Below are 12,718 nucleotides of genomic sequence, written 5' to 3' on the forward strand. Positions count from 1 at the left end.
GAAAAATGGAGCGCAGCTGGAGGAAAACAAAACTAAAGGTATTTCGTATTGCTTGGCGGGAAAGTGACCTATCCTACAGAAAAGCATTAAAAACTGCTAGATCCGAATACTTTTCTTCTCTTTTAGAATAAAACAAACATAACCCCAGGTATTTATTCAATACAGTGGCTAAATTAACGAAAAATAAAGCCTCAACAAGTGTTGACATTTCCTAACACCACAGCAGTAATGACTTTATGAACTACTTTACTTCTAAAATCGATACTATTAGAGATAAAATTGCAACCATTCAGCCGTCAGCTACAGTATCACATCAGACAGTGCACTATAGACCCCCTGAGGAACAGTTCCACTCATTCTCTACTATAGGAGAGGAATAATTGTATAAACTTGTTAAATCATCTAAACCAACAACATGTATGTTGGACCCTATACCATCTAAGCTCCTAAAAGAGGTGCTTCCAGAAGTCATAGATCCTCTTCTGACTATTATTAATTCCTCATTGTCATTAGGATATGTCCCCAAAACCTTCAAACTGGCTGTTATTAAGCCTCTCATCAAAAAACCACAACTTGACCCCAAAAAACTATTTAATTATAGACCAATCTCGAATATCACTTTTCTGTCCAAGATACTAGAAAAGGTGGTATCCTCACAATTATATTCCTTCTTAGAGAAAAATGGTATATGTGAGGATTTCCAGTCAGGATTTAGACCGTATCATAGTACTGAGACTGCTCTCCTTAGAGTTACAAATGATCTGCTCTTATCATCTGATCGTGGGTGTATCTCTCTATTAGTTTTATTGGATCTTAGTGCTGCGTTTGACAATATTGACCACAACATTCTTTTGCATAGACTTGAACACTTTGTTAATATTAATGGAAGTGCATTAGCATGGTTTAAATCATACTTATTTGACCGCCATCAGTTCGTAGCAGTGAATGAAGATGTATCATATCGATCACAAGTCCAGTATGGAGTACCTCAAGGCTCAGTACTAGGGCCGCTACTCTTCACGCTTTATATGTTACCCTTGGGAGATATCATCTGGAAACATGGTGTTAGCTTTCACTGTTATGCTGATGATACTCAGCTCTATATTTCTTCGCGGCCCGGTGAAACACACCAATTTGAAAAACTAATGGAATACATAGTCGATATAAAAACCTGGATGACGAGTAATTTCTTACTGCTAAATTCTGAAAAAACAGAGGTGTTAATTATAAGACCTAAAAACTCCTTAGAAATCCACATTTCTAGCATTTGTAAAACTGCATTTTTCCATCTCAAAAATATATCTAAATTACGGCCTATGCTCTCAATGTCAAATGCAGAAATGTTAATCCATGCATTTATGACCTCAATGTTAGATTATTGTAATGCTTTATTGGGTGGTTGTTCTGCACGCTTAGTAAACAAACTACAGCTAGTCCAAAATACAGCAGCAAGAGTTCTTACTAGAACCAGGAAATATGACCATATTAGCCCGGTCCTGTCAACACTGCACTGGCTCCCTATCAAACATTGTATAAATTTTAAAATATTGCTTAAATATTACTTATAAAGCCCTGAATGGTTTAGCACCCCAGTATTTGAATGAGCTCCTTTTACATTATAATCCTCTACATCCGCTATGTTCTCAAAACTCAGGCAATTAGATAATACCTAGAATATCAAAATCAACTGCGGGCGGCAGATCCTTTTCCTATTTGGCGCCTAAAGTCTGGAATAACCTACCTAACATTGTTCGGGAGGCAGACACACTCTTGCAGTTTAAATCTAGATTAAAGACCCATCTCTGGCTTACACATAACATAGTAATATGTTTTTAATATCCAAATCCGTTAAAGGATTTTTAGGTTGCATTAATTAGGTAAACCGGAACAGGGAACACTTCCCATAACACCCGATGTACTTGCTACATCATTAGAAGAATGGCATCTGCGCTAATATTTGTCAGTTTCACTCTTATTCCGAGGTCACCCTAGCCACCATATCCAGTCTGTATCCAGATCAGGGGGTCACTGCAGTCACCCGGATCCAGTACGTATCCAGACCAGATGGTGGATCAGCACCTAGAAAGGACCTCTACTGCCCTGAAAGACAGCGGAGACCAGGACAACTAGAGCCCCAGATACAGATCACCTGTAAAGACCTTGTCTCAGATGACCATCAGGACAAGACCACAGGAAACAGATGATTCTTCTGCACAATCTGACTTTGCTGCAGCCTGTAATTGAACTACTGGTTTCGTCTGGTCAGAGGAGAACTGGCCCCCCAACTGAGCCTGGTTTCTCCCAAGGTTTTTTTCTCCATTCTGTCACCGATGGAGTTTCAGTTCCTTGCCGCTGTCGCCTCTGGATTGCTTAGTTGGGGTCACTTCATCTACAGCGATATCGTTGACTTGATTGCAAATAAATGCACAGACACTATTTAAACTGAACAGTGATGACATCACTGAATTCAATGATGAACTGCCTTTAACTATCATTTTGCATTATTGACACACTGTTTTCTCTAATGAATGTTGTTCAGTTGCTTTGACGCAATGTATTTTGTTTAAAGCGCTATATAAATAAAGGTGACTTGACTTTGTCACACACCTGGACTTATTTTGTGTGTTTTTTCCCCTGTGACCCAGTTTCTGTCTTCCGTGTGTGGTTTTGATTAGTTCCCAGGTGTGTCTAGTCATTTCCCCATGTGTTCCATGTCCCTGTTAATTTAGTCATGCCATCCACCTGTGTTTCCCCAATTATCCCTTCTATAAAAGCCTTGTCCTTTCAGTTCTGTTTTGTCGGGTCTACTCGTCTAAATGTCAACTTGTCTACTTGTCACCTGTTACTTGCCACTTGCCTCTTGCCACCTGTTATTTACGACTTACCTTGTTTATGTTTTATTTAATAAATCCTTGTTTTGTTTATCCCTCGGCTCCGTGTTCCTTCCATCACCATAAGCCGTGACAGAAGACCCGACCTGAAAAAGTTAAAAACTGCGTGTTTTCCCTCCGTTTTGTTTTCCGTTTTTTTTCACAGTCTTTTTTCTTTCCGTAGTGTTTCATGGATCCCCTCTATCGCCCCGAATACCTCCTCCTCCTGCTGGAGCAGGAGGGACTGTCTCTCGAGGACCATACCAGACGGTTTCTCTGGCTAGCTAATGCCACCAGCTACCCGGACCACGCGCTCTGCACCTTTTATCACGCCAGCCTGAACCCTAGGTGCAGAGCGTTGTCGCCCGAAGATGGTCCTCGGGAGGATTTCGCCGCATTTATAGAGTGGAATCTGGTGAGAAATGGGTCCCCTCTCACGGTCGGCCCAATGGAGGATCTCGCCAGGTCCACTCTGGACCCAGAGCCCAGCCTACAATCTCCCCACGGTACGAGGCATAAGCCCGAGTCCACCGATGACGGAGAGCCAGAGAGCATCCCGTCAGACCAGGTGCGAGAGCCGGCGACACTGCCCACCACGAGGGAGCAAAATATGGAGCGCCAAATGGGTCAAAATGAGGGGGTTTCCAATGCACCTATGCCAGATTCTCCTGTAAGCCCAGGACGGGCTCCTGATCCTCTGTTAAGCCCAGGAAGGGCTCCTGATCTTCCGTTAAGCCCAGGACGGGCTCCTGATCCTCCTGTAGGCCCAGGACGGGCTCCTGATCCTCTGTTAAGCCCAGGACGGGCTCCTGTTCCCCCGTTAAGCCCAGGACGGGCTCCTGTTCCCCCGTTAAGCCCAGGACGGGCTCCTGTTCCCCCGTTAAGCCCAGGACGGGCTCCTGTTCCCCCGTTAAGCCCAGGACGGGCCCCTGATTCCCCGTTAAGCCCAGGACGGGCTCCTGATTCCCCGTTAAGCCCAGGACGGGCTCCTGTTCCCCCGTTAAGCCCAGGACGGGCTCCTGATCCCCCGTTAAGCCCAGGAAGGGCTCCTGATCCTCCGTTAAGCCGAGGACGGGCTCCTGATCCTCCGTTAAGCCCAGGACGGGCTCCTGATCCTCCGTTAAGCCCAGGACGGGCTCCTGATTCCCCGTTAAGCCCAGGACGGGCTCCTGATTCCCCGTTAAGCCCAGGACGGGCTCCTGATCCTCCGTTAAGCCCAGGAAGGGCTCCAGCCCCAGAGCTTACTCCAATGCCTGCTCCTCCAAAATTCCCACCCTCCCACCCACTCCTGCCTCCTCCTCAGCTGTCGTCTGGCTGCCCCTCTGCTCGCCCTCAGCCTACCATCATTGTGGTGCGAGCTCAGCGGGACCGCCATCCTCCAGCGACGCCTTGGTCGGCGTCTCCCTCACCTCCGCCTCCAGCCTCTGAGGCCTGGACTCCGCCTCGGCCCGTTGACCCGTCGGCTCCACCATGGCTCCTAGCTCCTTCCTCTCCGCCATGGCCCGGCAGTCCGCAGGCTCTGCCTGGCTCCCTCGTCCCTCCGGCTCCGCCTTGGTCTGGCGTCGTCCATCCTATGCCTCGGGACTCCACTCCTCCGGCTTCGCCTCATCCCTCCGTCCCTCCGGCTCCGTCAGGCTCCTTCATCCCCTCGGCTACACCTCAGTCCTCGGTCACTCTGGCCTCACCGCGGCCTTCCGGATCCACATCGCCGCGTCAGTCACCAGAGCCATCTGTTCCGCCTAGGACCTCCGGCTCCTCCCCGTCACCCTGGCTCTTCGGCTCTCCGTCTCCGCCTCGGGCTCCTCCTCCACTTGCTCCGTTGCCGTGGGTCGAGTCCCTGGAGTCAGTGACCATTCCTCCTCCATGGCTCCTTCCACCGTCGGCCCCACCTTGGGCCGTTATGGCTGTGGCCCTGGGTCCTGCTGGGTACCTCCTGCTTCACATCCTTCCTGTCTCCTCCCTGGCTCCTCCCTCCGTCATCTCCTTCCTCTGTGGTCCCTGTCTGCTGGCCCCCTCCTGGGAGGCTGTCCTCCACCGGAACCTCCTCCCAAGTTCCCACCCACGCCTCCCTTTGTTGTTTCTACGGTGCGAGGACGCACCTACCGGGAGGGGGGAGTACTGTCACACACCTGGACTTATTTTGTGTGTTTTTTCCCCTGTGACCCAGTTTCTGTCTTCCGTGTGTGGTTTTGATTAGTTCCCAGGTGTGTCTAGTCATTTCCCCATGTGTTCCATGTCCCTGTTAATTTAGTCATGCCATCCACCTGTGTTTCCCCAATTATCCCTTCTATAAAAGCCTTGTCCTTTCAGTTCTGTTTTGTCGGGTCTACTCGTCTAAATGTCAACTTGTCTACTTGTCACCTGTTACTTGCCACTTGCCTCTTGCCACCTGTTATTTACGACTTACCTTGTTTTTTTTTTTTTTTTTAATAAATCCTTGTTTTGTTTATCCCTCGGCTCCGTGTTCCTTCCAGCAGCATAAGCCGTGACAGACTTGACTTGACTTAAATATGTTTTTAAAATTGACAGCAATTCCACCACACTTCCTAGAGTTTCTAGGGGAGCTAAAAAAGCCACAGTTTGTGGGAGAAAGTTCTGAAAAGTTCTGAAAGTTCTTCATTTTCAGTGGGCCAAGTTTCAGTAATAAACATAAAAGTCCAGGTTATTTGAAGAAAAAAAGTCATTAAGTAATTTTTTTTTTCAGTACTAATCTTGCATTTATCAGGGCCAATTTTATTGACACAGGTTTTTTTTTTTTTTTTGCAGAGTATGTAGACAACTCGAATAGAGACAGAAAATAATTTGTATTTGTTAGGGATAGGTCACGATTTTCGAATATTCGATTAGTTGTTTTAATTACAGAATATCGATTAGGCTATGGGATTATTTTCTAAGGATGTGAACCGTGCCCGAATGCATCTGACCCCCAAAGTCCGGTTCGCTCGCTCTGTGCAACGCTCAGATGCTGTTGGTTGGAAGAGGTGGGCAAGAGTGTGGTTCAGTTTAATTAGGGTGAGGTATGCATGCAGTGTGAGCGCTAACTGCGCCGGAGCAGGAACTACTGATAGCATGCGTGAACATTTCTGAGTGGCAAACACAACAGATCTATAAAGCAATATGTTGTGAGAGGGTCTTCTGTGTCACATTGTCCCAAATGACTCAAAATAATAAACCACAAAAAAAAAACGATGCACTACACTGTGCTGAGCGAAAAACTTCATGTTTCCCACATATTAAATCGTGATTATGAGCTAGCTGCATTAAAATGATTTGTTATTTGTTGAAAGAAAAAAATAATAATATTTCACTGGTTGATAACCATAAATATTTACCCGTCCATATTTAACTTTTTATTTTTTTTGACTCTAAGTTAAGTAGATTTTTCAGAAGTAAATAAAATTTTGTGACTATTCACAAGCTTTTAATTATGGTATAAATGCTTGAAAATAATATGTAATGTTTTAATCGCAATAAGCTTTGGGCTTTGTTACTTATTATTATAACAAAGTCTTCTGTCAATTTTAAGATAAAATACAAACAATAAATGTTTTTTATGCTCTTTAATTTGTAGTGAGATATTCGACTTCTTTCAAGCGGCATGTGAATCAATTATATCTTCCTGTTTAATATTTGCTGCACGAAATAAAATCTAATAAAAATTTGAGTGCATGTACATACTGTGCCATGGTATAACAGTAATACTCACTGTCTCAAGAAAGAAACTCGTAGTCTTGAGTCAAATGGAGAAAAAAACTGACTTGGAAGTTTTTAGAATTGCGTGGAAAAACAGTATGTCCAGCTATAGACAGGCCCTAAAAACTGCCAAGGCCGAGCATATCCACAAATTTATTGAAAATAACCAAAACAATCCAAGGTTTTTATTTAGCACAGTGGCTAGATTAACCCCTGGAGTCTAAGGGTATTTTTGGGGCCTGGAGAAGTTTTGTCATGCCCTGACATTTGTGCTTTTTTCAGTTGCTTATAAATATCTAAATGGCTAAAGTCTAATCTCACTGTAATCAGCACACACTGGGCTATAATAATATGTGAGCAGCATGTATGTACATGATTGTGTTTTTGAGAAAAAAAAATGTTATGCGTGGTTAGTAAAAAAAATGTTAAATCACTTGAATAAGGCCATAAAACACATACAGAACATTGGGTCCCAGGATTGTTTAGAACTGGAGCTTGTAGCCTAGAATTTTTCTTTCTAAATTATGTGAAAATCATCCTGTTTACCGTATTTTTCGGACTATAAGTCGCACCTGAGTATAAGTCGCATCAGTCCAAAAAATACGTCATGATGAGGAAAAAAACACATATAAGTCGCACTGGACTATAAGTCGATATATTGAACAATATATTGAACAATATATTGATTTAAATTTTCTAAGACACTTTTTGTTGGTAAAAGTCATATGCGAGTAGGCGTCAACTATCATGAATATCATTGTGATTTACACCGGAGAAGACAAAGACCTGCATAATGAGCTGCATAATGAGCCATTCAGTCATCTGTGCCGCTGAGAGGGAGGAGTTACAAGAAATAATGTGAGGACAAAATAAATCTATATAACTTTATATTTGTAGTTTATTTAGAATATATTTAATTATCCCACAACATAATTTAATATCCACTTGGGGGAGCAGTTAAACAGTTTATTAGGAACAATCAAAGCTGACTTTCAAACTGAATTTTTTTGCATCATTACTCCAGTAACACAATCCTTCAGAAATCCTTTTAACAATCTTATTTTCTACAAAAATAAAGTATATATATATATATATATATATATATATATATATATATATTGTTATTATTATTATAATTATTATTATTAATGTTGAAAAGAGCTGAGAATATTTTTTCCAGTTTTTTTAGGGGGGATTGCTGAAAGAACAGCATTGTTTGTTACATTTGTTACAGTTACATTTATTTGTTACATTTATATTATTTACATCAAGCTTTTGAATTGTATAGTATTGTATATTGTTACTGAAAATTCATAAAATTTCACATTATTATAGATTTCAAGTCATAGAGTCAAGTCAAGTCACCTTTATTTATATAGCGCTTTAAACAAAATACATTGCTTCAAAGCAACTGAACAACATTCATTAGGAAAACAGTCTGTCAATAATGCAGTTCATCATTGAATTCAGTGATGTCATCTCTGTTCAGTTAAATAGTGTCTGTGCATTTATTTGCAACAGTTACCTGTTTCTGATGCAGAAAAGCTAGTTCTTGCATTCATGATCTCTAGACTGGACTATTGTAATGCACTTCTAGTTGGTTGTCCTGCATCTTCAATAAACAAGCTACAGGTCGTCCAAAATGCAGAGGCTAAAGTCCTTACAATATTTTGGTAGTTCCTAGGATAGCAAAGTCCGACTCAAGGAGGTAGAGCTTTTTCACATTTGGCTCCCAAACTCTTGAATAGCCTTCCTGATGTTCAGGGTTCAGACACACTCTCTCTGTTTAAATCTAGATTAAAAACACATATCTTTCACCAAGCATTTGAATAATGCATCTCATAATTTGTGACTGCAGTTGTATTTGATCAAATGTGCATTATTATTCTTTAGCTTGGGTTAAACTAATTAATTTGACTTGGTTGGAACAGCAGCTACGCTAATTATGACTCTATTTGTTTCCCTGTTTTGCCACAGGATTTACATCCCACGGGATTTACACAAGCTCCAGTCTGGATCCAGAACACCTGAGAAGAGATGATGCCAACCCTAAAACATACAGAACAACCAAATATTGCTACAAGTGTGATTACTTCATATAATAATTGCTGTTAAAAATGTTCATCGTCTTGTTGAGTACGTCTTGTATTAATTTTTCTGAAAATTTCTGTCATATGCACATAAACTGACAGTCACCACTTATAAGCTACTACTAAATATTGTAGAAAAACTTAATTTTCTGTAAAGTTGCTTTGCAATGATTTGTATCGTAAAAAAGTGCTATAGTAAGTGCTAGTAAGTTTACTTTAATGACAATATAAAGGTCCTTTTCTGCACCAGTAAAGTGAACTAAACATAAATATTGGAGTCTGATAAAATTTTAGATGACAATTTTAGATGGAACTTCTCTTCAATTTCAGAAAAATAAAATAAAGCTTATTTTGTTACCTTTTTTAAATGTGGAAGGATTTGATTTGAGTGATGTTACCATCACTGTCATCATCAGATTGCACTTCCACAGTACACTCATATTCATAATCTCAACCATATTCTCAAAACTATTGTTTTCAATGGCTTTAAAATCAAATCAAATTTTTGATCACTGGCACCTTATTCACCACATCCACCATCAAATGACAGTGACATTCATATTTCATTGTGTACAGTAATTCCTCTGTAGAAAAGCCATTCAAACCAGTTCAATTTGTGCTGATGATAGTCTTTTGTTTTATGCCTGTGGTAATTATGAGTGAAACATCACGTCATCATTGTGTATCAAACAGTGCCACGTCAAGGAAAAAAGATGCATTGGAGTCACCAGATATGGAACTATAATTCAGCAGGAAAAATATAGGCTACTTACACATTTACATATCTCTAGCGACTAAAACAAAACAGGCATTGATTTCTATTATTGTTTTTTTTTTCTTGTTATATTGTTTATAATGAATATATTCAATATAAATTTATACATTTATAAAAAAATTAAGGAGGGAGAAATAGTGAATGATCTCTCGGTTTGCTAAAGACACAAGGCATGCATTTAAGGGTAAACAAGTTTACAAACAAGTTTGGCCTTGTCTAGAAAGCCTATCGTAAGGGTTATAACAATGTCTGTAGTTTCAAAGATCCGAGATTTTGTGTAACATAAGTGTAATTTTTCATGTAACATGACAACACATTTTATCATTTTTATGCTATAGTTGTGTAATATTTGGGGATTTACGGTATTTTTAATTTTATTTTTAACTGGCTAATTTAGTTTGTATTTAACTGGGCTTATTGAACTAAAATGAATGAATAATTCACTTTAAAGATAGATTATAATTGATGGTGATAACATTAGAATAGGCTGAAATCTACTATCGAATCTACTAGAATCTACTGAAAAATCTAACACTTTTCAAATTTATTTTGAAGATAAAACAGCAGCCTACTGTATGCTACAGAAGTCTATTAATGAAAAAGATTTGGTGCTGGGCTATCAGATGTAATTATTCTAGATGTTTAATTGTGTTTAATTTATAATTGGGGTGAATCATTGGGGTGAATCAAGAAAAGGTCTTTCCACTTAAAGATTGTTTTTATTTTCACTTTAATTGGGACTTTCACATTACATTTATCATTTGTCTTTTTCAGTGGAACAAGTATTTGTCACAAAACTTACACTTTAAAAATACTAGTAATACATAAAAAAAAAAAAAAAAATTAATGAATTGAACTCTAAAGCCATTTCTGAGGTTAGGTTTTGTCTCAGTATTTTCTTCTATAATCGGTCATATTCTGTTTCCTGGAAGGAAAATATTTAATGAAGGACAAGCATGGCTCAGATGACCCATAACCAATTCCATTTAGATTGTATCTTATGGACTCTTATGGACATTTACATACAATACAATATCTTGTAAACGACCCCTCAATAAAGGACACTATTTTATACAATGATGGTCTCTAAACTTCATTTATGTCGTTGTGACCACTAGGAGTCACTCTTGGGATTTTTTAATGCCATTAGAGAGTAATGTGACAGGCTCTTGAGGAATGTGGAAAATGAAGTTCAACAACCTCCAACATTTTTTTCAGACTGTGTCATATGCCCTAATTGTCTTTTGGGGGAGTAATGTCAGTTTTGTAATGAAGCATTCTTGAAACCTGCTGACAGGTTTGTGGCTTTGTTTTATTCTCAGGGCATGTTGTCAAAAACAGGGTACACAACATAGGCTAATTGTAATTGTAATTTGTGCCCTGGTGGCATTAAAAAAGTAAAAAAATAAAAATGTATTTTCAAGCTCATTACCATGTTACTAGAATTAGTCACTGGATGTAGGTATAATCTTAAACAGTCTTGTTGCTTGAGGAGTCCAAAGCAGATGACATCAACTTTGCATTCTTTTCATTCTGTATGTGAGCCTTTTCTGTTGACATTTTGTCTTGGTGAACAAAAGCATGCCTTCCTTTGGCTCTGGCTGAGCACCTCAGCAGTGCTTTGACAATCAGGTAGGCCAGTTCAGCCACATTGAGCAAAATGCAAATGGCAGAAGAACCCACCATAAATATGGTGAAGAGTGTCTTTTCTGTTGGTCGTGAGATAAAGCAGTCAACTTTATTGGGACAGGGCCACTGCTCACACTTCACCAGATGAGGCATCTGAAACCCATCGTAGACATAATACAGAGCATACATGAATCCGGCCTCGAAAAGGATCCGGAAGAACAGGCTTGAGGTGTAGGTCCACCACAGTGGCCCAGTGATAGGTAGACGCCTCTTCTTCAAGCTCTCCAGGTCATCCCCTTTGACTTTGCCACCTCGTTTGGCCAAAAGTCCTTTCTTTACATTGCGTTTGCTATATGCCACATGCATAGCCACCAGCAAAGCTGGTGTAGACACAAAGATGAGCTGCAGGCACCAGAAACGGATGTGTGAGACTGGAAAGAAGTAGTCGTAGCAGACATTTTTGCAGCCTGGCTGTTGTGTGTTACAGGTGAAGCTGGACTGCTCGTCCCCCCAGACCTTCTCAGCGGCTATTACAAGGATGCAAATGCGAAAGATGAAGAAGACAGAAAGCCAGATCTTTCCCAAGCTGGTGGAGTGTTTGTTTACCCCTCCCAGCTGGGCATAAAGTGCTCCCCAACTCATCCTGTCTGCTGTTGCTCTCAGCTCCTGATCATTGAAAAGAAAGAGATCAATTTGATTTTGAGCAACTACAAATACATGTTTGTTCAAATTCAAATTGAAAATGGAGTAATGAATGCTGAAAATTCTGCTTAGCTATCGCAGGAATAAATTAAATGTAAAAATATATTACAATAGAAAACGACTTTAAAATTGTAATAATATTTAACAAAATTTTTTTGTAAAGTTTGAATAATATTGCACTGATCTACTGTTTTTCTGGTCAAATAAATGCAATCTCGGTAAGCATAAGATACTTCTTTAAAAAGTATGTACATTTTTAATTTTTCCAAACTTTTGTAGGGTAAGCTTAAATTTGTATCCCTCAATCCCAACAACAACACACACATGCATTATATATATATATATTAATGCAAAAGATATATTAATATATATATATACACACACACACACACACACACACACACACACACACACTAGAATTCTGTGTCTTAAAAAAGACTCACTATATTGAATTTACATTATTTTCATTAATGTTTAATAAATCCTTTAATTTATATTAATTAAGAAATCCTTCATTTTGTTCCAATTTTTTTTTGCCTATATTTGGTTGAATTTAACAAGTCAAAATTATCAAAATTATATTACTAAAATGTCTGGCTGTGTTACAAAACAAAGTTTACCTGTTATCTTACAAGATAATTTAGATAAAATCCATAATATATCCGTCCAGGTGAGTTAAAATGAGTACTTTCACCTGTTGAGTTTCTTTTGGTCTTGAGATGAAGTGATTTGATTGTGGACAGTGAGCACAAGTTAAGTGCTCTCTCAAGGAGAGGTGTACCTCACTTCGGGTGGAGCCACGGCATTCATTGGGTTCTTTTTGAGATAGCAAGTGACAAAACCAGAATCCTGGAATGCGCACGCCTTAAATGATTACAGCAGGAGCGATCTCATGCAGTTGTGTTGCTAGTGTATAGATTTTGCATTGTGTTCAAATGTACAACATATCTTAACTTTCA

At 39.9% G+C, this 12,718-nt stretch overlaps 1 protein-coding gene across 1 annotated transcript; it reads right to left on the minus strand.

The window, feature by feature from the left end:
- Window positions 1-10,143: 10,143 nt before the first annotated feature.
- LOC132152356 (gap junction beta-2 protein-like) lies at window positions 10,144-12,500 on the minus strand. Its single transcript, XM_059561122.1, has 2 exons — window positions 12,380-12,500; window positions 10,144-11,723 (listed from the first exon to the last, which is right to left on the minus strand). Exon 2 carries the CDS (start codon window positions 11,697-11,699, stop codon window positions 10,899-10,901), a length of 801 nt encoding a protein of 266 aa, XP_059417105.1. The 5' UTR covers window positions 11,700-11,723; window positions 12,380-12,500; the 3' UTR covers window positions 10,144-10,898.
- Window positions 12,501-12,718: the final 218 nt, after the last annotated feature.

The sequence above is a fragment of the Carassius carassius genome, chromosome 11 (assembly GCF_963082965.1).
Source record: "Carassius carassius chromosome 11, fCarCar2.1, whole genome shotgun sequence".
In the NCBI taxonomy this organism is placed as follows: Eukaryota; Metazoa; Chordata; class Actinopteri; order Cypriniformes; family Cyprinidae; genus Carassius; species Carassius carassius.